The sequence below is a fragment of the Embiotoca jacksoni genome, unplaced genomic scaffold, assembly GCF_022577435.1.
Source record: "Embiotoca jacksoni isolate LCO1_2020_lvr unplaced genomic scaffold, fEmbJac1.0.p SCAF_7, whole genome shotgun sequence".
Classification (NCBI taxonomy): Eukaryota; Metazoa; Chordata; class Actinopteri; family Embiotocidae; genus Embiotoca; species Embiotoca jacksoni.
Window position 1 is genome coordinate 12,374,897 of NW_027185425.1, and position 24,977 is coordinate 12,399,873.

The window sequence follows — 24,977 nt, forward strand, 5'->3', positions numbered from 1 at the left end:
CAGGAAGTTGATGTTTAAGGTTAAACGATGCTCCAAACCTCACCAAACTTGCGTCAGGCACCAACTTTCAGGAGTTTTGAAGATGTTAAAGCCGCCAAAGAAAGAATAAGGAACGAGATCGAGAAAAAAAAAGAAAACTGGATCCCCGACATGCAGCGTGCGAGGGCCCGCATATCACTACTTGCAGTTTTAATTCTTTCTTTAATTAGAAAAAAAACCCATGTAAAACCACAACAAGTCATTTATTATATACTTTAGGTTTTTAGTCCTGGAGTCCGACTTGCTGTCGCCTGTTTTCACAATTTCTGCTAAGCGAAGGTAACTGGCTGCTCATGTTCGCTTCATATTTACCATAAAGACATAAAAACAATGTTGATCTTCTGAACCAAATCTGAAGATTTTCCCAAAATGTCGATGTATTTCTTTAAAGGATGGGAGTCTTTCTCCACAGCTAATCTCCAATCAAATAACTGTTTATTTCACATGTTCAATGAGCCAACTACATTTACTGTAACTGTGGCACTTTACTTTGCCCTGACAAATCTGAGTCATATACGTGCACACACATGGTACTACACAAGTGGATAAGACAGGAATCATTTCATATTACACACATATTTACACAAAAATGCACCAACCACAGCAGCACTCGCAGCATTGGGACTAATGAGCCTCACAAAAAAAAAAAAAAAAAAAAAAAAATAGAACCTTGCAGGAAGTCGCACTAGTGGAAACATGTGCATCTTATTGTATCGCGATGCAGAGATCTCAGCCTCTCACTTTTCCCTGCGGGTCTTGTTTGGATCAGAGAGACAATCCATATGAGACTTGTCCTGGTAATGTAACACTGCATGAAAGTTGCTTGAATCTGGGGCTTATCTTTGCAATCAGTGTAGCTGTGTTGAATGAAGATGAACATCAGCTTTGTCCTCCACAGCTCTCATTAATCGGAAATAGTTCAAACAAATAACAGATTGTTCCTGTGTGTGGCAAAGCCAGAAAGCATGTTTGGGTCCATTTGTGCAGACGTGTGTTTTTGCATGTTTATGAGCACATGCAAGTACCGAATTGACTTGATGTATTCTTTTGGTCTTTTAAATAATCTAAATAAATGCAGGAAAGCAAAGCAAAGGGAAGGAAAAGAGGAGATGAGGAGGTGGGATTGTGTGTGTGTGAAGAGAGTTTATAGGAGCAACAGCTGCTGTGATCATTAAGTGGTTTAGCTAGAGCTGGGAATCATAGATCGAGTTTGTCCTCACACACATTAATGATGTGTGTGAGTGTGCGTGAGTGGATGAATGAGTGTGTTTATGCAGTTACAAGGAGATGGTGAAAGAGACGGTGTCTGCAACTGCGCTAACATGTGGCTGTGAGCAGAGATGGAAGACATGCTGTCCACTGTCTGCCATACAGGAGATGAAGACACATTACAGGTGATTGAAGAAGAGGGAGAGGAACACCTGGGCCCCATGCCTGCAAACTTCCACATACCCAATGCTCCCCTGTTCAACTCTCCCAGCTGGTTCCCATCACAGGCAGGAGAAAAGGAGGGAAAGGAACAGTAAAGTGAATCAGGGGGTCTCGTCGCAACATGTAACAGACACTTTTCTGTGTTCAGGACTTTGCTCAAAAGATTATAATAATCTGATAAAGCAACACAAAAGCATGTCAAAAACAGCTGCTGTTACAAAAATGCATCATGTACAAAAGGGCTGATTGCAACAACAATAGCAACGTGGGAAATGCATTTTTACTGCATGCCTTTGTGCTCGGGGAGAGCTGCAGCCTCTGCTGCCTGACCTCCCGGGGTCACATTTTGTGGCTGAGAGCAGTGTGTTGAATGAGCTGGGGAGGGGTGGGGACATGGAGGGGAGGGAGGACGGCTGGCAGAACCTTTAGGATTTCAGTCGACCCTGTGAGCATTAAGAATGGAGGGAACAGAGAAGGGAAAAGGGAGGAAGGGAGGTACTCAACATCTGGAAAGAATTAGAGACCATGCCATTGCTCTGCTGAAAGACTGGAGAGAGTGAAGGGGGAGATAGAGGAATAAGGAGGGTAGTGTGTGTGTGTGTGTGTGTGTGTGTGTGTGTGTGTGTGTGTGTGTGTGTACTGAGAGGGAAAGCCTTTGATGTCTCAAGTTTGATAGAAACTGTCTGCATGCCCATAATCAGCCTCAATCATGTAATGACAATGAGAAAGTGTAATGCTTTAAGATGTTAAGATCACTGAGCAGAGAAGATAATACCCTGAAAACTGATATGGATGCATGGGCACACCAAAAACATGAAAGCAAGCACAGAAACACCCATATGGACATGATCTCTGGTTTAGCAACACAATGCGATCCAAGTCAAAGGAGAGTGCAGAGAAATGTGGCTTCTATGAGTCATTAAAACAAAGTCGTCAGTCAGTAATTTAGAGCGTTCAGACATCTGATCTGCAGCTGTCTTCCCTTCACTGCATGGCTTGTGTGCAACATCGCCCTCTGCAGACATGGAACATCATAGCATATATGGAGACAGTACTGTAATAATGTAACCGAGAGTCAGCCAGGCAAAAGTGGCTCACTGGTCCTGGGCCCGAGACACCCAGGGACCTCAAAGATTCCAGGTCTGCTGAGTTTACAAATAGCTCCATGGATAACATGCCAGTCGCTTGCAACACTGAACCAACTGAAAATCTCTGGATGGATTGCTATGAATCTTTTCACATTCAAGGCCCCACAGTTTTGGTGATTCCCAGCTGCAAAGTTTTCAATTATTAAGGAACATATCTTCACATCTACTACATGGATTGACAAAGAAGTTCAGACAGATATTCATAGCGCTCAGACAATGAACCCGGGGGACTTTTGCAAACCCCTGACTTTTCCTCTAGTGTCATCAGAAAACGTGTTTGTGTACTTACAAAGTCATGTGTTGAATATTGGATGGATGAGCAATGAAATTTGGAACAGACATCATTTTTTACCTCAAGATGAATGCAGACATTAAAAGTCCCTGGATAATATCTTCTCGTGACTGGTGATCCCTTTACTTTTAACTTCATACAAATAACTTGCCACCAACTAATTTGTGAATACGTGTGGGCATCCTAGTATCTTAATCCAGCTGAGGATCAGACATGAGGTTCACTACAGAACAGAAAGGCCCTCTAGTTGATGGGTGTTGTCTCCCTTTATTACCGCCCCCTCACACTTCAAGTGAAATTGCACAGTGTAGCAGTGTAGCACTAAATGCCTCTCATATGCAGTGTCAAACAACATGAAGGCCCTCCCAGTATACTTCAATTTCCTGCATGAATACAAGCTCCTCAGTGTGCAGTAACCACAGCTAACCTATAGATGACGCTGCCATACACAATCTGCTCACACAGTGTGTGTTTCTTTGTGTGTAGTATAAGTGACAGAAAGGGTGATAAGAGATATAAATAACAATTTCTCAAAAGTTTCATGTTTCAGCTTTTATTTCGTGGCCTTGTCTTACCATTTCGTCTTTATCATTTCCCAATTATAAATACAATTTAAATTGTGCTATTAATAGACCTTCTTTAAAAGTCATAGTCATTGCAAGTCTGGTGTATTGTCTTTGCTGTTTCACTGCGTATGTACACAGGCATAATTCAGAGTCTCTCTGCTGAAGGTACACCAGGGTGTGTTCTCTTGTGGCTTAAACTGTACACTCCTTCTGCAAGAGCACAGGATCCATTTACATTTAACAATGAAAATACCTGCGACACAAACACAGTCTGTTCTACTTCCAGCGTCACAGTCCCACTCCTGACGCAATAGGCCTACATTCCTCTGAGCTCCAAACACTGCGATTACTTTTGTCAGGTTCTGAGTTTCTGGACACACCCGGCTCCTGCTCTCCCTTGCAAAGACATTTCCTGCACTTTTCATGTTTTCACTACCCTGTGTTGCCATAGAAATAAGCCCAGGCAGGAAGTGACATCGTCATGCCCATGCAAAGGAGGGAATTTGTTTTGTTGGGTAAACAAATCTACAGCATGAAGGTGGTTCAGGGAGCCACAAGGGCAATAAGGTGGACCGACTGAGCAGGAGCTTCTGAGAGAAAACACCAGGAGCGTCAGAGAAAGATGGGACATTGAGTTGAGACACATGCTGTTCACCCACTCGCTCATTCTGTCTGGGTGCAATCACACAACTTCTCTCACTTACTCATCGTTGAAGTAAACAGTCAGCAGTTGCTGGTAGAGCCATCTTTTGCAACCAAAATGTCTGAGGAAAAACTCATCAAACAATCTGTCATTGGACTATGCAGGGTATTAAGGAGTAATTGGCTCTATTTCTCCTACTGACAGTTGTTTACTTTTAAGAAAATGGTATGTTTGACTTTCTCTGACTTCTGAAGCCACTTAATTTACTCTTGTTTGACACACAGGTAAGTGTGATTGGAGTTTCAGAAAAAAGTGCCCTTCCTGCTTAAAGGAGCTGCCGTTTCTGTTGCCCAAATAAAATAGCACACTGTAAGCTTTGACCACAAGGCCACAATGAACGTGGGGATGTAAAACGTATGTAATTTATGTTATACACAACTGAATATCTCATTTCAAAGTCAAAAGGTGCTGGTAGGTAAAACAGAAACATACAGTGATACTTTAACGTAACGCACACAAAGTTTCACGTGACCTTTACGTCATTTACAGCTGCAATTTACCTGACTTCTTGCTGACTGACGCCAAACTCTCGCCTTAATTGTTTTATCTGTATGACATTTGTGTCTACGTCACACTGTAGTCTGTTCAAATACGCGTCCGCACAATCTCGCACTTCCCGCCTCCCTTGTCTTTCTCTTCGATTGCGATTGGCTCAGCAGCGCGTCACTCACTCCTGCCCACCGAGCGAAACCCCTCCCCGTCCACGACGCTCGGGAACTGAAGCGAGGAGGGAGAGTAGTCTGAAGCGGCCAGGTACTGTACCTCTCCACTATCAGAAGAGGATGCTGTAGCTTTCGACACAGAACCGTAAGCATTTAAAAAAATTTTTTTATTTTTTATTATTATTAATACTTATAACTCCTGTGAAATTCTATCGGTGGTTTTTTTTTTTGGTTGTTGTTGCTGTTAATGTGTACCTTCCGTCTGAATTAAGCGGCTGAGTTGGCAGCGCTCCTGTGGTGTCTGCTGCTGACCGTTCAAGTGAAATATCGCTTTCGATAGAATTATTAATGTCCTCCTTTTGACATTTGCAGCTCAATTAGTGTGCGAGAGTCCTTTCACACTCGCTCACTGTGGTGTCTGGGCTCTGTCGAGGCTGTGTGAGCGACGGATTCACGGCCACATGGAATATATTAGACATTTTGTCTGCGCTGACAAGTTTGAATTGCTGTGCTGGATGTTGGCAGCAGGAACAGAGCAGAGCTGTGAATCTAAACGGGACACCTGCGGTTACTCCCTATGGAGTTTGTCCCCATTAATGAATACCGCAAACTACCATTTGTACATTTTATTCAGCGTGTTCGTGTTAGATATTAAGCAGAGGATGTAGTTGGGTTTTTTTTAAATGTGGATTTAAAGGTGCAGTATGTAAGATTTCTCTTTAAGCGTTCAACAGGTAACTTAAACTATCATCAGAATGGGAAGAAATCACAGTTTCGACACGATGTGAAAGACGTCTATGTTTAGTGTTGCAGAGATATCGCCTAAAGTCAGCATGCTTACCAGCTAGCCCCTTCTTATAATACCATCCCACACCTCAACAGGCGTTGGGAGAGTCACCGTCCCGTCCAGTCGGTCCGCAGTCCAACTTGAGGAAGAATTAGTGCATTCTAACTTCCTGTTATAATGAATGAATTAGTAAACACAACGATGGCTGAAACTGTTGGCAAAACAACTGTACGGTCCATTGGGCACACCAGGACCCAGATCGTCAAAAAAAATTCCAAAATTTTTTTTTTTACCGACATAATTGGTCTCTTTAATGGGTCCTTTACCAGGGGAGCATGCCGCGGGTAGTTCCAGTCCTGATGAGTCCATGGCAGAATTGTTTTATTTGCACACCTCTGTATAACTTTACTGGCTGTTAATAAGTTAAGTTCGCGGTTTGTTCAGACCAGTGAGAGTAGCTGTACTGACCTTGTTGAATTAGCTCGTCATCCGTCTGACAAACAGACCAGGCGTACTGGCCTCGTTTGGACCATTCAAAATGGAATTTTAGTGCAGCTAGTGTCAACGCAAACTGTACCAAAAAACTTTTCATATACTTTTCATATACTGGATGGTTTTGCTGTGGCTGTTTTCTTGCTCTGATGGTCTTGCTAAAAGTGGCGATAAGTAATATTGCAAATGAATTGATCGCTATGTTTTAGTGGCTGCACTGCTGGGTCCATACAATCGAGGTTTACAGTCATCAGTAAAAACTACTAACTACTAACTACTTGCACGGTCAGAATACGTATAATTTACCTAAATTGCCAAAACCGAGAACTGAGAGCAGACTGCCTGGACGCTACAGTACCACCTCTTGTGGCACCAAGTGGTATTACCAGACAGGGTTTAAATCTCTAAGGACTTATATTGCACCTTTTTTAAAGTTGTTGTCTGTTCAGTGACAGTATATGAAATACATTTTGTGATTTTCTTGTACAGTACAGAGGACAGTGTGTTTTCTGGGAGGCAGTTATTGTTGACTAATTTTTCAGAAAGAATCCGGTTTTCCCAGCTTCTCTAATTTGAATATTTACTAGTTTTCTTCGTTGACAGGAAAGTAAATATGTTTGGATCAAACAAAAGTGTGTATTTGAAGACGACGCTTTTGATTCTGTCAACGTTTGATGAACAATTTTCTGTATTTCTTTAAATTACTGATATATTTATCAAGAAATAAATTATCAGACGAGTTGATAATGAAAATAATTGTTGGTTACAGCTCTGCACGCGTTAGTTCATGAAATGATCAGGACTCTTTCAGCCCTTTGACTTCCATGTTGCTTTTGTTGTGCTTGAGTGATTTTGTTTTTTTTTATGATAAAGGAAATCAATTCTTGGCATTAGCAGGTCCTAGTCCCGACAAGATCATTTTATGCACTAGTGGTGATTGCATCACTATCACTGCGCCATTCACAGATTGCCTGTCGGTACACGTATCCAGTCCAGCACTCAATTTAATGTAAACAAAACTGCACCCCTAAAGTTTTGTGTTAACATATCTAAACGGTGGGTGAAGCCGGTTAATAGTGATATTTCAATTGTAAAATATGTGAAGATTTTCTCATTCCGGACTAAAATGGATGAGAAGGATGTAAAATAGGTTCAATTATAGGTCCTATACCGACCAGACAGGCTTTAAAAGATCTACTGACAGTGGCTAAAAAAACATCCAAAACCATTTTTGTTATCAAATTGATTAAGGTTGGAAATACTTTTACTAGCACAAATGTCAGCTTTTCCAACTTCCAGCTTTTCTGTTGGGATGATTTTAAATGAAATACCTTCAGGTTTGGTTCAGCCGACTAACCCGTTAAAACAATGTCACCATGCTCTCCGAGATGTTCCTGGCATATTAGATACCAAACGATAAATCTTTTTAATTGAAAAAAAGATTGTTCTGTGAAAATGGTAATTCCTTGCAAACCTAGACAGCATGACTAGTTGCGATAACAGGACGCCCCCCCCCCCCCCTCCGAAATGAGCAATCTGCACTCCAAGCCATTTCCTGGCATGCATCAGCCCTGTTGAGGTACCCTTGAGCAAGACATTGATTTCCGACCTTAGGGGGCGCTGTTCCTCGCCGCTCTCCCAGCACTCTCATGATCTCTGGCCAAAGGACGATTGCGCTACGCGTGTCAGTTTCTTTTTTTCTTTTTTTTTGTCAAGTCTCAATCAGCTGATCACTGTCCAGCTAAAGCGTTCTTGTTTTGTTCCTGCCGCAACATTTTTTGGGGCGTAAACATCCAGCGTGGCCGACATGACTCACTGGGTTATCTCTGTCACTTTTCCTTTACACAACACCCACTTAAAAGCTGGTATATACAGAGCACTCCTGCCTTGAATAATACACCAAGTGGCCACTCTGAGAATAGTCTGCCTGTGGCTGTATGAGGTGAAAGGATGTTTTTGCCCTACTTCCATTCAGGCCAGCTGGTCAGCACCAAGACTCGTGTGAAATTATGTTTCTGCTGGTAACGGTACCGGTTCCACAAATAGCCACCATGTTTTATGCGCTCAGATTTCTCATAAAGAACAAACAAACTAAATATATTCTCGCCTTTGCCTTGTGTTTTATGTATCCATAGCAACCTCTGATTGAGCAGACGCACAAAGTGTCCCTTGTCTCAGCAGGAAGCAAAAAGACATCTTTTGTGATGCAGCTTTTCAGAAATATATTGGTCAGGAATCTAAAGGCGTGCTTAGTTTCAGGCTTGTTCTCTTTCTGTCTCGTTGTGCACATGAAAATAGCTTGAGTGTTGAATGGCATATTGGGGCTGCTCTGGGTGTCTTTGATCACTTGCTGTTACTTTGTTTTTGTTTTTTACTGTCTGCATACAGGAAACACAGGCACAGTCTTTCTTTCAGATAAAACAAAAAGTTTAAAAAAATAGCTTCAAACACATCAGTGCTATCAGCCATCATTATCATCATCATCATCAGCAGCAGCAGCAGCAGCAAGCAGCAGCAGCAGCCGCCATACACTCAGCCAGACATGATGTCAGAGGTCATACAAGCTAAGTGCTACCAACTCATTCAGAAACATATGCTGCCACACATCCCTTCTGCTATTTTCGTTTCCAAAATTTGGGCTTTGATGGATGAAATAGCCAGATAAATATTGACAGATGTGCGTCCATTTAAAGCATCTCGTGCCGGATGCCTGTTTGATAATCGGTAGATCGTGCCCAGCTTTGACTCAATAACTCTGTAAAGAAGCTTTACCGGGAGATAGTGGCGCCTGATCGGAGGTAGAGCCACAGATGCACCATCTGCGAGGACCTTTTCGCAGCCCCAGTCAACCTGTAATGGCGAGGATGTACAAGCACGTGGACGGTCGGGTTCCTGGCCGTCCGGCTGTCGCACGAATATGTGGCAGAAAGCAGATGGATTGTCTGCTAAGTCAAAGTCTTGTGTGTTTATCGTGCCAGAACTAGAAACTCCAGCCTGACAATTCCTCATGGTGAATAACAAGACTGGCCTTTGCTCTATGAACACCACAGGGCTTTCTGAATGGAAACCGAATGAACGTCTTTACTCAAACTGAAACCGTTTTAAAGTCCAATCTTGAGGAGAGGAGCTTTTTTTTGGGGGGGGGGGGGGGGGGACTGTTGACATTGTAAGGTCTCTAGGGACTTTTTCCCTCCAGTCAAAAGAGAAAATATACTAATGGGTTGACTGTTAGACCACACAGGACTTAAGTTGCAATGTGTTAGCCTCTGATCTAACACCTAGAGACAAATCACAATTCATTCATCATTTGCATTTGTTCTATTTCGTCCTTCTTCTCATCAGCTGATCTCATAAATTCTTACACTTGTTTTAAAAATAGACAAAATAGTCACATTTCCAACACCTTTAAACCTTTTATTCCCTCGTTTGGGCCTGGTGACTCTGCGGCATTGGCCCTTGCCACGTGAATGACCCCTTTCCATCTTAACAGATCATTTACAAGGTGTTGTGTCATTAATGATTGACTCGCATCACGCAAGACCGAGGACAAAACCCCGGCACTTTTAGTCTTGCAAGTGCAGAAGGCTCGGCAGTGTACCATCCTGCAGTAATAATCACTCAGTCGAGGTAAGTGGGGCACGCTGTGGGATGTTCAGGGACTCGTCTCCGAGCTTCGTTTACGGTTTATCTGTGGCAAATAGTCCTCTGTAGCTGTTCAGCTCATCCACAGCTTTTACACGAGCTGTTAAGCCGGTGAGGTCAGGAAGTGTTGTGAGGTAGTGACACTTCAAACAACATCTAAGCACTGAGGCTGCAGCAGCTTTTGAGGTTTTGTTGTGAGGGAGTGTGTTGTTGAGAACTTTTGCTGCTGATTTGTATGAAAGGGATAAAGACTGAGGAATGGAAGGCAGGGGCTGAGTGTGTTATGTAAAAATATATATATATTTTTTTTAATGCAGCTTCTGCCTTTACTCACCACTTATTGTGTTTATAGCCATGATTTGTAGTATTTGGTTGGAGCTGTAAATTCACAACTGAGGCCCCCGGGCTCCTCCACTCACATGGCAATACAATGTTTTGCAGTTGGATGCACCTTTTGTTGTTTAAAGTCGAGACCACATACAGGTGGGTGTCCACAGCTGTGTGTGTGTGTGTGTGTGTGTGTGATGAATTCCCGCCTTGATTTATGTCCACAAAGCTTCAGATACAGTTTCAGACGCCTGGCATGTCGCAGCCTGAGAAGTGCAAACAGAACAGCTTGATGGCTTAATTCAAGCTCGCCAAGTTTATCATTTGAAGCCTTCCTTAAATACGCTGCGCGTCCTTTTAGCCTGTGCTCCAGAGCTGTGAAAGAAGTGTGGGCTGTCCGTGTGTTTCGGCCTGCTTTTGGCCCAGTGTTGACTGTAGCTAGCCTTGTGTTATGGTGTGTCGGGGGTATCGAAGCACGGCGCACATTCTTTCCTGTTGATGACTCATGTCCTGAGCATGGCGCTGACTGTAAGCGAGGCCTCGGGGAACTTCAGAACACACACACACACACACACACACACACACACACACACACACACACACACTTGAACCATCAGAGCCCTGGCAGAGGGTGTTGCTTGCAGCATACTGAAAATCAAAAAGTTTACACACATTTGCGTGCATGCGAGCTCACGCACACAAAGCCCACAGGCATTCCCTCACTGTGTTAATCACCCAGGCAACGATGTGCCTCCCCCCTAACCCCTCTCCCCTCCCTCACATGCATCCATGGAAACACAGGTCTTTGACAGTACCAGCGTACAAAGGGAGTGGCATTAAAGCCCTCATAGAGGCGTAACGTACACAGCCAGGTTGGAGCATGTTATTTGCGGCCATGGGAGGAATGAATGTTACATCACAGAGGGAGGGTGGATGATCCCTGCTAACTCCATGCAGTGTAATTATGTTGGGGCATCAGGCAAAACTCTCAAAAATGCCAAGCAGAACAAAGTCTCTCTCTTTTTAGCTTTTTATTGTTCGTTTGGATTTTTTTGATCTGGGGAGCTGATTTTCGTAAAATGATAACGAAGTGTCAACAAACAACTTTTTTTTTTTTTTTTTAACTTCTCTTCTCTTGAAACTCACGACAAAATTTGAACAACTTATTGCAAAAATAAACCAACATTCTAGTTAAGCGGTGCGTGTCTGATCATGTAATGTTGTAAGATAAATGTGAGCTCACTTGGAAAAAGGCATCACGAGCTTCCTGGCACAGCCGGAGCCGAACAACATTCGATCAGCACACGGAAGAAACATTCAAAGTTCACGTTCAAGTGTAAAATGCTGTTACAGGAGGAGGCTGTGGAAAGCAGCTGGTGGTGTAGCAGCAAGGATCCAGTTCTCTATTTCATAGTGTGCAGATGGAGCGAATGCAAACTGTATGTTTATAGGCTCCTTTGTGTTAAGGAAGGAACACAAGACTGTAAAACACCTGCGCGTGCCTGAACTACGGAACGTTTTATTAAATCTCAACCGTATAAATGATGGGGTCATTTCATCTTCTTTAGTGGAAGATAGGTAGTTTTAGAAATTTGACATAAACAATGTTAAAGTTGCATCTGGAACGTGGAGCACAGAAATACTCTCTGGAATTTTAATATTAAACTTCAATGCCAGTTGTCTTTGTTTGATGCTCCGCTCATCCCAAAGGCTTTTTGCTTTGCTGTATTGCTGGTGCCCTCAAGCTTCTTTACCACTGGACCTTTGATCATAACACTTGTATGGTACTGCCATAGTTATAAATACTGACTGGGAGAATTTTTTTTTATTTTTTTAAAGCCACTCGTGTGTGAGCACATCTGAAATCACATTCATTCAAAGTGTGTGAGAGCTCATGATCGTGATTGTATTCTGGATATTTGTATCTAGCTTCCTTTAAACTACTTTAAGCTACTTTGGACTTTGGGGATTTCACAATTAGTCAGACACTCGGTGACTAAGAGAGTGAGTAATTGGTCCCGCTCCGTTTTGATCTGTTTTGTCTTGTTTACTGCTCCTGTCTGCTGCCACTGTTCTCTTTAAAACACGCCTAACCTTTGTGGGTTTTTTTCCTTCTAACTTTTCTCTGCAGTGCTGACTGTCGGCGTGGCCTTCAAAGGTCAGAGTGATGCTCCTGGTGGTTCTGCCGTGATCTCTGCCGCTGCGGTTTCCTCACGAAGAAAATAACCTCGCGAAAAGATGACATCACCATCACCCACTCACAGTGACAGCAGTGGCTCCTCTAAACATGACAACAACCAGGTATGTATGTATGTGTGGTACGTGCATATATAGTTTGTGGTTACAGCCGCTGTTAATAATTTCAAAAGTGTGTTTTTCTCGTCAGTTAGTATCAGCTGACCTCTGACTTGCTGAATTTCAGTATGTCAAATACTGTGTGTGTGTGTGTGTGTGTGTGTGTGTGTGTGTGTGTGTGTGTGTGTGTGTGGCTGTCAAACAGATGGATTTGCTTTTCTTATTAATGGTTGTTCTCTGTGAGCAAACATTTAATTGTTCCTACAAATGCGAACCACACTCGTAAAACTCTGAAAATACCATAAGCGGAATAACACCGTTCTTACAATGACTGTAATTGTATTTACAACAATTTTGCACTTAAATGGTAGCTCCAACGATGAAGAAATGTGTACTGTTTGCATGCATACCTTTGTTATTTCAATGGAATGAAATCCACTGCCTGTCTCATGCTGTGTTGCCACTCTGTGTCTCCCTTCAGGACAGCTGGGAGATTGTGGAGGGGCTCAGAGGGGCTCCTGCCAACATACAGGAGCCGGAGAGACAGGAGGGATTTCTGCTGAAGAGGAGGAAGTGGCCCATGAAGGGATGGCATAAGGTGAGCACCTCACCAGACATCTTAAAGCCATGCTCAAAGCAGCGGCAGTGAGACACCACTGCAACCCTGCTGCTGTGTCGTATTGAACCAAAGACTTGTGTCACTCTGAACTTTATTGATTTTATTGATTGACAGACAGCGTACCATAAGGTTTTGTGCATATTTTCTGTTTTGTTACTCGAAGCCTATCATTCAGTTAGGTAAAGGAATACTGTAATCGTGGAGTAATGTTGTACATTTTCTTTATTGTTCTCAAATTTAAACCAGCAATACTTCCATTCCTCCCTAAATATCTAACTAGAGACCTGACCTGTTGTCTTTTAATACCTCAAGCTATTTCCACATTTCCTCCTCTTCACGGTTTCAGTCCTCTGTATCTCCTTCTTTCCACTCTTTTTACTCCCAGCTGATTATACTGTAACCCTGACTCATCTTCCTCCCCCTCTTCCCTCTGTGAGTGTTCTCATGCAAACCTGGGAACTTCTGCCTTGCAACATGATGAGCCTCCACTTTAATATACCACATTTTAACTGATAAAGCGGCGTCAACTTCTGCCATTTCATTGTGAAACTAAAGAATGCTCGTAAGCTGCGGTTATGTCTGCATCATCCAACTGATCACTTATTTCACTGCCGCTTGTTGAATTTGAATGGCAGGGTCAAGGAGAAAGCGGTGGTATAAGTGCAAAGTTGCACAAAGTCTGCCTGCTGTTTTTGTTCGTGTTCAACTCTTTGTGTACCAGTGGGCGCAATAATGCTGCTGCTTCTGTGAATGAATATTGACGGAGTTTGTTTTCTTCCCACTTAGAGATACTTTGTGTTGGAGAAAGGCATCCTGAAGTATGCAAAGCGTGGAACTGATGTAGGTATCACCCTAGGAGTGCCATCTGTCTGTCTACACATACACACATGAACTAAATGCCAACCACAAACAAGTTGTTTTTGCACAGATGACGAAGGGAAAGCTTCATGGCTGCATAGATGTTGGCCTCTCTGTAATGTCAATCAAGAAGAAAGCCATGTGCATTGACTTGGACACAGAGGACAACATCTATCACCTAAAGGTAACCCTGGAGGCTCAAGATTTGTTGATTTAATGTTGTTTTGCTGTATGAGACGTGCACATATAAGCAAATGCCTCAACATTTGCAGGCTCTCTCTGTTCTTTCCTGTGCGTGTTTCATACTAAGACTTTCACAGGAGTTTTCTCCCAAGTTTCTGCTCCTAATTTGACTTCATGGCACCCAGGTGAAGTCTCCGGAGCTGTTTGAGGAGTGGATGTCAAAGCTGCGTCATCACCGTGTGTTTCGGCAGAACGAAATTGCGATGTATCCCCACGAGAGGCATCTCTTCCACCCCCACTCCTCGACCTCCCCCTCTCTTAATGACTCCTTTCGAAAAGTAAGTCTTCCCAGCGCTCCCTTGTAGGAGAAAATAAATATGTCTTCAATGTTACCGGGGGGGAGGGGAAGGGGGGGGAAGGGGGATATGTTACGTGAGATGATGTGTATCCCTTCTTTGCACCTGCCTGTCCATCCCAAACAGAGGGCTACTCTCACCAAGCAGGCGTCAGTCCACCAGGTTAAGATGAGCTCCTGGCTCCACTCCTCTGAGGACATGCACAAGTGCTGCAAAGGTGCGTCGCACTTTTATCTATTTCTCTCTGCTTTCTTGACTCACAAATTGTCTCCTGGCTTGCCTGTCGCTATGCCTTCTCTGCTGCTTTTCTGCCAGCGTGTCTCACTGCGGTGACTCTTTCATGCTCTATTTAATCTCTCGTCACCGTGCCCGCCTGCGCCCAAACTTTGATCTAATGATAATCCGTCTTTCACTCAGACTTGGAGGAATGTGAATCCTATCTGCTGGAACTCAACCTGCTGCTAAAGAGCATGGAGGTCCTCCACCGCACATACTCGGCTCCAGCCATCGGTGCACTACAAGTAAGCACAGGCACATGGATTAAGATAAGCATAGTGTTAAATGTGGAGGTGTTCTTAGTCAAACATGTCAAACCTTGTGGGTGTAACAGAAAAGTGGCTGACGTTCCCAGGGATTAAGAAATAACAGAATAATGGAAGTCATTTTGTTCCTAACCTCTAATATATCTACTTCTTGTGGTATCACAGGCGTCTACTTTTGACATCCCGAAAAAGGAGAAGAGGCCGAGGAGATGGCGATCCAAAAACAATGGCAAAGAAACCAAAGCAACACTACAGGTAAATGTTCAGCTTCTTTTTACAGCTGCTGTTTGATATTAATTTACAATCATTAAGCAGTGGGGATTAAGTGGAAAATAATGGCTCTCTTTTCTGTGTTTGTCTGACAGGTCCCGAGCTGTATCTCCTCCAAGTCGCCTCGCCTTCATGCCTCCAACCCCAACCTCTCCACCACTGAGTCAAACACCCAGGAGGTCTGCCCCGAATCACCAGACTCACCCACAGACGTGTCACGTCTACAACAGGACTTCTGCCGACTGGCCAACAACAGTGAGTCCCTGAGGAGATGCATTTACTGCACAGAAAGATGTACTTTTTTTGTGTCTATGCGCTACATGGTGAGATAGTTTCCATGACAACTCTACACTTGCTATCTGTCTATGGCATTTGCTTCTCTCCAGTCCACGTCACGCTGAAGTCCACCTTTAGTTCCCTGGCAGCAGAAAGAGACAGACTGAGGCACACCATCGACATGAAGACCCCCCAGCCAGCTCAGGTCATGGGCCTGAAGACTGCCTATGCTTCAGTGAGTGACACTGTGACTAAATAGTAATTAGTCTTCATGACTTAGCCAGCAATGCCCGCCACCTATCACCACTAATTTCTCTCTTGTTATCCAATCAGGATTGTGCAGGACCCTCCCACTCCCTGGTCCACCAGGCCTCCAATGAGAGCAGAGCATCTATCCCAGAGTCGATATCAGAGTTCTTCGACGCTCAGGAGTACCTCGTCTCCTCTTCTTCATCTGAGAACGAGGTCAGACAATATCTGCTATCACTTTTTCCCTTCTTCTATATGTTCAACAACCAAATGCAGTTATCCATTATTCAGTCAATTTAATAACTCCAAACATCGTGTCTACACAGGAAGTGTAGCCCGAGCAGCATCTTTAGGAAGTGCTCCATCCGTGTGTCTACATACGAGGCATTCAGGTGCAGTGATGAGTGTGGGTCACCTGCGGCTTGGAAGCACTTAGAATTCAATACACAATGACTGTAGTTATGTGTGTAAAACAGAGAAAAATAGACTTGAAGCCTAAAAATAAGCATTCGGTCGCGGCTATGTGAGCTCGCGTGACATGCAGCTGTGTTGTCATAGAAGACTTTTGTTCTGTCAGACATGCGTGACACGGACGACTCAGAAACACTTTCTGTGTAAACACGGTGTTAGTCTTCAAAGTTTGATTAAATCACAGTTACCCAGAGTGCAAAGTTACATCAGCAGACTACTTGATTTGTCAAAACTCAAAAGGCTTATTGAAAATGAGATTAAACAAAGAAAAAAATAGGCTGCAAATTGTTGTAATTAAAAAATACAGCCAGCAAATAGTTTGCATAGCTGCTTGATAACTGACACAAATGATTGAAATTAGTGAATTGACAAATTGTTTTAACAGTCGTCAGACAAATTGTAAAGTCTACTTTCATGGAACTTGCGTAATAAACATAATCTTTTTCTTAATATGTTTTAGCTTTCCTGAAGATGCAAAGACTTTTAGATGTGTCTGTTTTTGTCCTTTGATTCTATAAACTGGTGGCTGACTGACCTTTTATCATTGATTTTTTTTTTTTGTCTCCAGGTGTCCGACGATGACTCGTATATCAGTGATGTCAGTGACAGCGTCTCCATGGATACCTACAGCAATGAGGGCGGCAGTGAGAGACACAACTCCGGTACATGATACAGTAACAAGTTGTGTGTGTGTGTGTGTGGTCATACTAACTCCCTCGACGGACATAGAGTCAGTGTAAAGAAACTGTATGTGTGTTTTTCTGAAAGTCTCGGTATCAAATAAATTACGATTGTCTGGAATATGTGAAATTATCTCACTTTCTGAGAGAATGTGTTGAGCATGACCGCTTTCAACTTCCAGACATGTGCACAAACCCAGCGTGATGTTTCATTATGCAGTATGTGACAAAGCATCTGTGAATAATCATCATTAATTCAATGCTGCAGTTGATGTTATTTTTATGTTTTTACTGCATAAACCTTTGCCTCCAGGTAACGTTAAACAGAAGAAACAGAATTTAATGAAATCCTTCTGTTTCAAATGCAGATGTTGTTTTCATCTAGATTTTGCAGCCTGTGCAAACAAAGGAGAAAATTTGGTTTTTAAAATTTAGATTTAGATTTTGTGGCAAATGGGGTTTCGAAGACTAATGCTAGTTCAATCAATATTGTTGTATTGAAGCTGATAAAGTGCAAAATTTGAGTAAAACTTTTACATTTGTATTGAACAATTATTTTCCCAAAAAACACAACAGAGCAGTCAAACATTTCCCCTAATAATTGCCTTATTTGCATTTAAAGAGCATTCAGACCTTCATGGGAAACCAAAATACTCAGGTCTGCTACTGTTTGTTCACATTGGATGAAAGTGCCTCCTATGGAGCTACAAATGTTTTTTTTCAACATTGAGACTTTACAGTATCTGTCCTTTGGACGAGGTGCATATTCATGAAAGCTGTCTCGCGTTTCAGCTCTAACACAGGCTCTTGTCTCACCTGTCACCTCCTCCTATGTCATCCCATGTCCCTCCTCCAGTCAGCAGCGTGGTGACCCTGCCTCGTCGGCGCTCCACGCTGCCCTCTCCCAGTCCCACCAGCACCGTGAGCCTGTGGAACATCCTGAGAAACAACATTGGGAAGGACCTGTCCAAGGTGGCCATGCCAGTGCAGCTCAACGAGCCCATCAACACCCTGCAGCGGTTGTGTGAGGAGCTGGAGTACAGCGACCTGCTGGACACCGCCAATCAGACGCAAGACCCTTACCAGCGCATGGTGATTACAAGAAAACTTATTGATATTTCATCTACAATCCTGTTACCGTTTACTAATTCTACTGAAACACTTGAGATAGGCCAATGCACTCACAGCCTCATAGGAATACTGATACATTATGGAAGAAAAAAAAACACTCATTTCAGTTATAGTCTGCTGACATGCATGTTTGATAGATAGATATATACTTTATTAATCCCTCAGAGGGACATTTTTTATAAACACTCGCTTGGAAAAAGACATCAGAAAAGCAAAAATGCTGATATGTGAGTGAGTTTTGAGCACAGTGCTCTTCCTCTGGCAGTATTTTGAATGCTGCTCTGATATTTGTCTTTTAGTCTGAGTGTGCTTTTGTCGGCGGCTTGGATGAATATTTCATTTTCTGCAAGGAAGATGTTTTTCAGCCGTCTTTTTGACAGAGTGTTTGATGCTTGCTAGCAGTCAAATCCACACACACTGGTTACAAAGACACGCTAAAGTACATAACAGTGTATGCACCCCCTACATAATGCACACCCAGCACTAAGGTGTATTAATAACACACACACACACACACACACACACACACACACACACAGTTTCTATCACGTACATTAATCTATTTAAATACATTGTTCACACAATATTACCTGCACATACTGTATGTGCTTACAGTCCCATACTGACGTGTCATTTACACACCAAGGCATATATGACAACTCTTTGAGTAAACATATGTTTTTAGAGAGAATATCATGTATTTCTTGTCTGGAAAACACAGAGCAGATGCTGATCTATCTTCCACATATTTCCCTACGCAGGTGTATGTTGCAACATTTGCAATATCTGCCTATGCATCCACCTACCATCGGGCAGGAAGCAAACCCTTTAACCCCGTCCTGGGAGAGACGTACGAGTCCAACAGACCTGATAAGGGCTTCAGGTTTATAGCTGAACAGGTAGACGTCACAAAGTTTACATATGACACTGAATTAGAGTTCGTTCTCGCAAAAGATGGACTACTACATACAACCCTCTTGTAATTTATAAAAAGACAGAAAACATCCAGTCAGATTTTCTTGCTAATTAAATGTGCTGTATATTTGATCTCTTTGTAATTAAGTTAAATGTGCGGAATTTTTTTACACACTGATTTGGAAATCTCAAATTAAATGTGACACCTTGTTTAGGTTGGTTTATGTCAGAAAAATCTGCTAAAACCTTGTACACTGGATGAATAGCGCCCTCTACCTGTTGAAATAACTCAAGTCGTCTTGGGGAAAAAAAACCAACAGTCGAGAAGGGATCACTATAAAGCAGTGAAGACGTGTCTTGTTCGTATACAGTAATTATACTGATCCCTCAAAATACATGAAGCAACAGTTTTATAGCTGGTAAAAAGTTACAGGAGTCACCTTTCAAACCATTTAGCCGATGAATGAATACACTGAAAAACTTTTGATTAAAGGGCTTTCTTATTGTCTTTTCTCTCCACATCCCAGGTGAGTCATCACCCACCTGTGTCAGCATGTCACTCTGATTCAAAGAACTTCACCTTCTGGCAAGGTGAGCATGAGAGAGCATGCTTTGACAAAAACACTGTTTGCTGAGTGTTGTGGGTTATGTTTAAGGTGCAAACTGGTACTGTGGAAGACTTAAATACTGAGTTCCCACGGATCAGGGAATTTCATTGAATATTAGGGAATTTTTAAAACTCTTTTCCAGACAGGCAAAGTCCAGGGATTTTGTCTTTTTTTTTTTTGGGCCAAGTCATGGAATATAAGGCAATTTTGTTTGCATGTTTAAATTTTAGTTGTCATTTACCATCGTATAATATTTTCCATGTAGTCTTTTTTTTTATGCTATATTTTATGTTGCTGTATTGTGTCAGTAGTTTTATCCCCTGTACATTTGTGAACTACTGGCAAGCACTTCAGTAAAGATATGCCTTTTTTTTTGTACCTGCTTAGAAAGGCAAACATGAGAGGAAAATGTCAATTTCAAGAGCTTTGGTTACAAAATGATGACTTCAAAGACTGCGTGATAAAAATAGATGACAGAAAGCTAAACATTTTAAGTTTTTAAAAGTGCTATAGATATATCAAATGTGGAAGAGCGGCTCTTTCTGGCTTCTTACTGCTCCCATTTGAAAAAAAGTTTCTACACTGCAAGTTTTTCAGTGTCAGTGTGTTTATAAGGGTGCATAGGCCTAGATGTGCGTGATCATAATTGTGCAGTAGGTTTAAGCAGGGGAACATTTTGCAGTGAAAATGCCTGTGAGCCTACAAATTAATGGGAATAAAATAATGTGTCTGTTTCTTGTCTGTTCAGCACGACAGCCTCTTTTTCTGTTTATTATAGGTCACTGACTATAAAGCTGAAATTCCGTGAAAGTTTTGGAAAAGTCAGGAAATTGAAATTTCAGTTAGAGTGTGAAACCTGTAGATAACCTCATTTGGCCTCGTGATCACTGTAACTTTCCACTGTGGTAATGAAGTGCTGGATATTTACAAGCTATAACAAATTACTGCGCAGATTTTACTAGTGTGACCTAATTTGTGAATCTGATGCTTTAATCTGTTCAAGAACAACTGGACAGCTATTGACTTTGGACTCGTACCTTGTTTGCGTTTCCCTGTTTACATAAATTCTGAAGCGGAAAAGACGACATTCTTTGCAGATAAACAACCTTGAAGATGTAATTTCAAATAATCTTGCAGTTATTATTTGTGATCATTTTTCTTTTAGATGTTCGATGGAAGAATAAATTCTGGGGAAAATCCATGGAAATAGTTCCCATGGGAACCACCCATGTCACACTACCTGCGTAGGTCCTTTTCTCCGTTACCTATTCTGCGTGGGTGTGTGTTTGTGTGTACATGACTGTGTATGTTTCATATGAGTCTCCACATCATTATGTACAGTGTAGGCTCTATGCGTAGAAAAGAAAAGAAAAAAAAAAGTGTGAAATGAATCGAATGTACTTTCGACACACTAAGTGCTACATCCGTGTGATTTCTTCAGATTTGGGGACCACTACGAATGGAACAAAGTGACGTCCTGCATCCATAACATCCTGAGTGGCCAACGCTGGATCGAACACTACGGAGAGATGGCCATCAAAAATATCAACAGTGACGCCTGCCAGTGTAAAGTAACATTCATCAAGGTCAGGAAACACGGATCCGTAAATCACTGTGTCTGTACTCAATGTGTCTGCTACACCTGTGAATGACAGAAGTGGATTTTTATACAATGACCGATTGATTTTTAGAGGAATGGAAAATTTAAATAAATGAAATTCTTCAGTGCTCCTTCAGAGGATTTCTTATGTATTATACAGACAAACTGTGTAATTATACAAAACTCCACTCTTCTTGTTATTACGGTTGGTTGGAGTTCAGCATGTGTGATTGGAGCGTCATCATCCTCTAAGCAGACAGTTTATTCACAACTGTTAAAAGATTATTACAGTTTTCTTTGGTGCAATGCTGCCTCTTAAAGCACACGTGTACGTTTAGCATGCTGGAGCATCAGTCAGGACAAACAGCGCCATCTACTGGATAAAGGAAGAACATTAAGACAAGCGTTGGAAACCAGGCAGATTAGAAAAGTCTCGATGATACAAACGATGTCTGCTCACATTTTATGTATTACATTTTTTCTATCCTTTAAAAACATACTAATGATTTCCATTTTGTCTTTATTAGGCAAAACCATGGATCTCCACAGTGGATGAGATAGAGGGTGTGGTTACAGATTCAAATGGAAAAGTGGTGTACTCCATTTTTGGAAAATGGCACGAGTCGGTGTTTCAAGGAGACCCACCTTCTGCCACATGTATCTGGAGAGCAAGTGAGTGATTGGTCCCTTGTAATGTCAAGGTTTTACACCAGGGTACTTCAATCGAGCTGCACAGCTGACCGTGACATGACATCACAGCTGTTCATTATTTTGGTTTTTTTTAACATGTGTCTGTGTGTAGACCCCATGCCAGAGGACCAACAGCAGTTCTACGGCTTCACCCAGTTTGCAGTGGAGTTAAACGAGCTGGACTCCACTTTAAAACCGCTGCTGCCCCCCACAGACACACGCTTCAGGCTGGACCAGAGGTCGGCACTCTTAAGCTCTTATTTATCACAATTTCTGTGTGCACACACCATCACTGTCCATTTAGATCCTTTATGCTTTATTTTTTTTAAATTCCTGATTAGCATGTACAATCTGGCCTGATGGTCTAAGCAGATGGTCCTATATAGGCGAAATGGATTTAAAGCTTGTTATTAATCTGACTATTTGGTCCCAAACATTTTTTTTTTACCCTCCATAATTTCCAGATGCCAAGCCTGGTTTAGCCCATGAGTAATGACCATTACCATGGCAACCGATGAAGGGAGTTTAGATCAAACAAGATGAAGTTACAAGAATGCCAATGTATTCTCATAGATTCCAAAGAATTCAGCTTGGGAGAATAACACTGATATAAAAAGTTATGTCATTTAAACCTCCCTCAATGAGTTAAGCCAAGTCAAAATTAGATATAAAGCTCATTTAGAAACAACCACAGCTGACCAAAGTGCTGTACAAACAAAATAACAGAATCCATAAGACAACACCATAACAACAGAAAAAACAGAAAAAGTAAATCGAAGTTCTCACTATGCAAATCAAATAATTAAAGCAATAAGACGAAAACAATAAAAGAAAATTAACTCTCATACAGCCCATGAAAAAAAAAAAGATGTGTTTTAACAGGATTTATAAACAGGCAGTGAAGGGATCAGCCTCACGTTCAGAGGGTTTGGAGGCTTCAACTGCAGTTTGTTCTTGTTAAAAGACAAACTGCAGCATTATGGACCAACTGTATGTGCGAGAGGTAGTCCTGGCTAACACCAACATCAAAGGCATTACATCATAAAAGCATGTATAACCCTCTCAAAACCATTATATGATAAAAGCGGCTTGACTTTGGATAAAAGCCTCAGTCAGAAACAGCAATTTTCTTTGTCCAATTTAAACTGATTGTCCATTATCAGACTCAGATTTTCTAAATGTACCCATATGAGAGGCATCACAGAAACTTCAAGTTTATTCTCATTTAAGTTTTCAAAAATGTAAAACCGTCCAAGCTTCGACGTCCTTGAGACAGAGATGGTCAACACAAGTAGGTCATTATTTTTTATTTTTTAAACTAATCTGGAAAAAAAATAGCTTTTACAATGTGAATGAAATCTGCAGATACTTTACAGAGGTACCAAAGCTTTAGAGTAATTGTATTTACAACGGCATGTTCCGGACAACTCTGACCAAGTGACAATAAAAACCGTGATCATTCATGAGCTACTACGGGACATGAAGTCAGCTGCGACTAACCCTTTTGCGACCACCAATAAGGACAGAAGCCAGAGTTTTCCTACTGGTGTGAGATGATACTCTAGTAGGACCAAGTTTCTTCTGTGGTCCATCCCGACATACTCTCCGTGTTCTTCTTCCAGGCTGCTGGAGGAGGGTAACGTAGAAGCAGCTGAGGAGCAGAAACAGAGGATAGAGCAGCTCCAGAGGGAGAGGAAGAAAGTGCTGCAGGACAACAACACGTCACACCAGCCGTGCTTCTTCAAGTACGCTGCTCTTCATTTGTCTGCAAACGTATGAGTCTGCAATGTGTGCAATCAAACACAGTGTTCACATGTGTTTTTCTATGTAACTGGTCCGTCGCATGATCAGAGATCACCTCCCCAGCAGCCACTGTGCGTTGTGTTACTGTGAACAATAATGTGGCCGTTAAAGGAACTGCTGAGCTCATGACAACAAAATAAATAGATCATTGTTGTAATTTAAAACGCTGAACAGTTCACTGATTTTATTTCATTTAAAATGTGACTGACCCATCATTTAAGCTGTCTCAATCATGATAAACAATTCAGTTTGTGTTGTGTCGACAGAAAGTCGAAGGACGACACGTGGGTGAGCAACAACACGTACTGGGAGCTGCGCAGAGACCCCGGCTTCAGCAAAATGGACTTCCCTGTGTTGTGGTGACCTCCGGATTTAACCAAACCTCTCCTCTCCAACGTACCGCAGAGAGGGAAGTGTAAAACTGAACTGAGACTAGCCTCCAAGTGTCCTGACCTGGTTAACATGAATTGCTCCATGTCATGATAACCTAAATCCATATGGACTTCCTGCTTCCTCCTTCAGGACCGCGGAGAGACTTCTGCTTGTTTTATTTTTGTTGTTTATTATGGTCCTGCGTTTGGGCACATTTTCTCGTCTTTTAACTGTAATTTACACAGTGTCCGTGTTGACTAAAGATGCATATCACTATGTCAGCATTTACCAAAGTGCCTTTTATTGCAGTGCTGCGCTCACTCGATGAACTGCTGTAGCAGTTATGCAAAAAAAAAAACACTTTTATTTAGAGACTAAAAACATTTGGATGATGTCAGTGTGATACTTCACTGGAGACGAAAGCATCACGGTTGGACGTGAACTTGTGCAAAAGGTCTAAACTTGCTCGTGTGTTCTTCCTTTCGAGTCCACGTCAGACTCGAGGAATTTCTGATCACGTCAGCCGTGTGCTGATCAGAGGTTCCATTATAAAACAAGAAGTTACGCCTTTTTCAGTACGCTGCCTTGTTATAATCGGTCATGACTACCTATCATAGGGCATACAGTTGGATACAGTGGATACAGTTTTTCACTGAGGAAAACAGCAATAATACTCCATGTTGAAAGAACATAATAAACTGTACAAAGAATGAGTAAGTAACCTTGTGTCACACTGTGTTTGATATGTGGGTATGCACAAGTCACAAAATAACGCACAAAACCAGTGTGAAAGCGATCACCTCGATCCAAGAAACCCATAAAACCGCAAGATGACGAGCACCAATCATGGCAACGCTACTCGAACACGACTTTCCAGTGATCCAAACAGAGTTGTTGCTTCTTCTTAGTATGAAACTTCACTTACAAAAGAGTTGAAGAGCGACTGGCTGCTTGCGATTTGTGAATGTTG

At 42.1% G+C, this 24,977-nt stretch overlaps 1 protein-coding gene across 1 annotated transcript; it reads left to right on the forward strand.

Moving 5' to 3' along the window:
- The first annotated feature begins 4,902 nt into the window (after positions 1 to 4,902).
- LOC138214862 (oxysterol-binding protein-related protein 3-like) lies at positions 4,903 to 24,728 on the forward strand. Its single transcript, XM_069176702.1, has 22 exons — positions 4,903 to 4,986; positions 12,221 to 12,390; positions 12,866 to 12,982; positions 13,790 to 13,843; positions 13,932 to 14,045; positions 14,230 to 14,382; positions 14,527 to 14,617; positions 14,818 to 14,921; positions 15,108 to 15,197; positions 15,308 to 15,467; positions 15,599 to 15,723; positions 15,822 to 15,953; positions 16,777 to 16,870; positions 17,745 to 17,980; positions 18,781 to 18,918; positions 19,462 to 19,525; positions 20,708 to 20,786; positions 20,984 to 21,128; positions 21,670 to 21,814; positions 21,945 to 22,071; positions 23,455 to 23,577; positions 23,902 to 24,728. Exons 2-22 carry the CDS (start codon positions 12,328 to 12,330, stop codon positions 23,996 to 23,998), a joined length of 2,451 nt encoding a protein of 816 aa, XP_069032803.1. The 5' UTR covers positions 4,903 to 4,986; positions 12,221 to 12,327; the 3' UTR covers positions 23,999 to 24,728.
- The last annotated feature ends 249 nt before the right edge of the window (positions 24,729 to 24,977 follow it).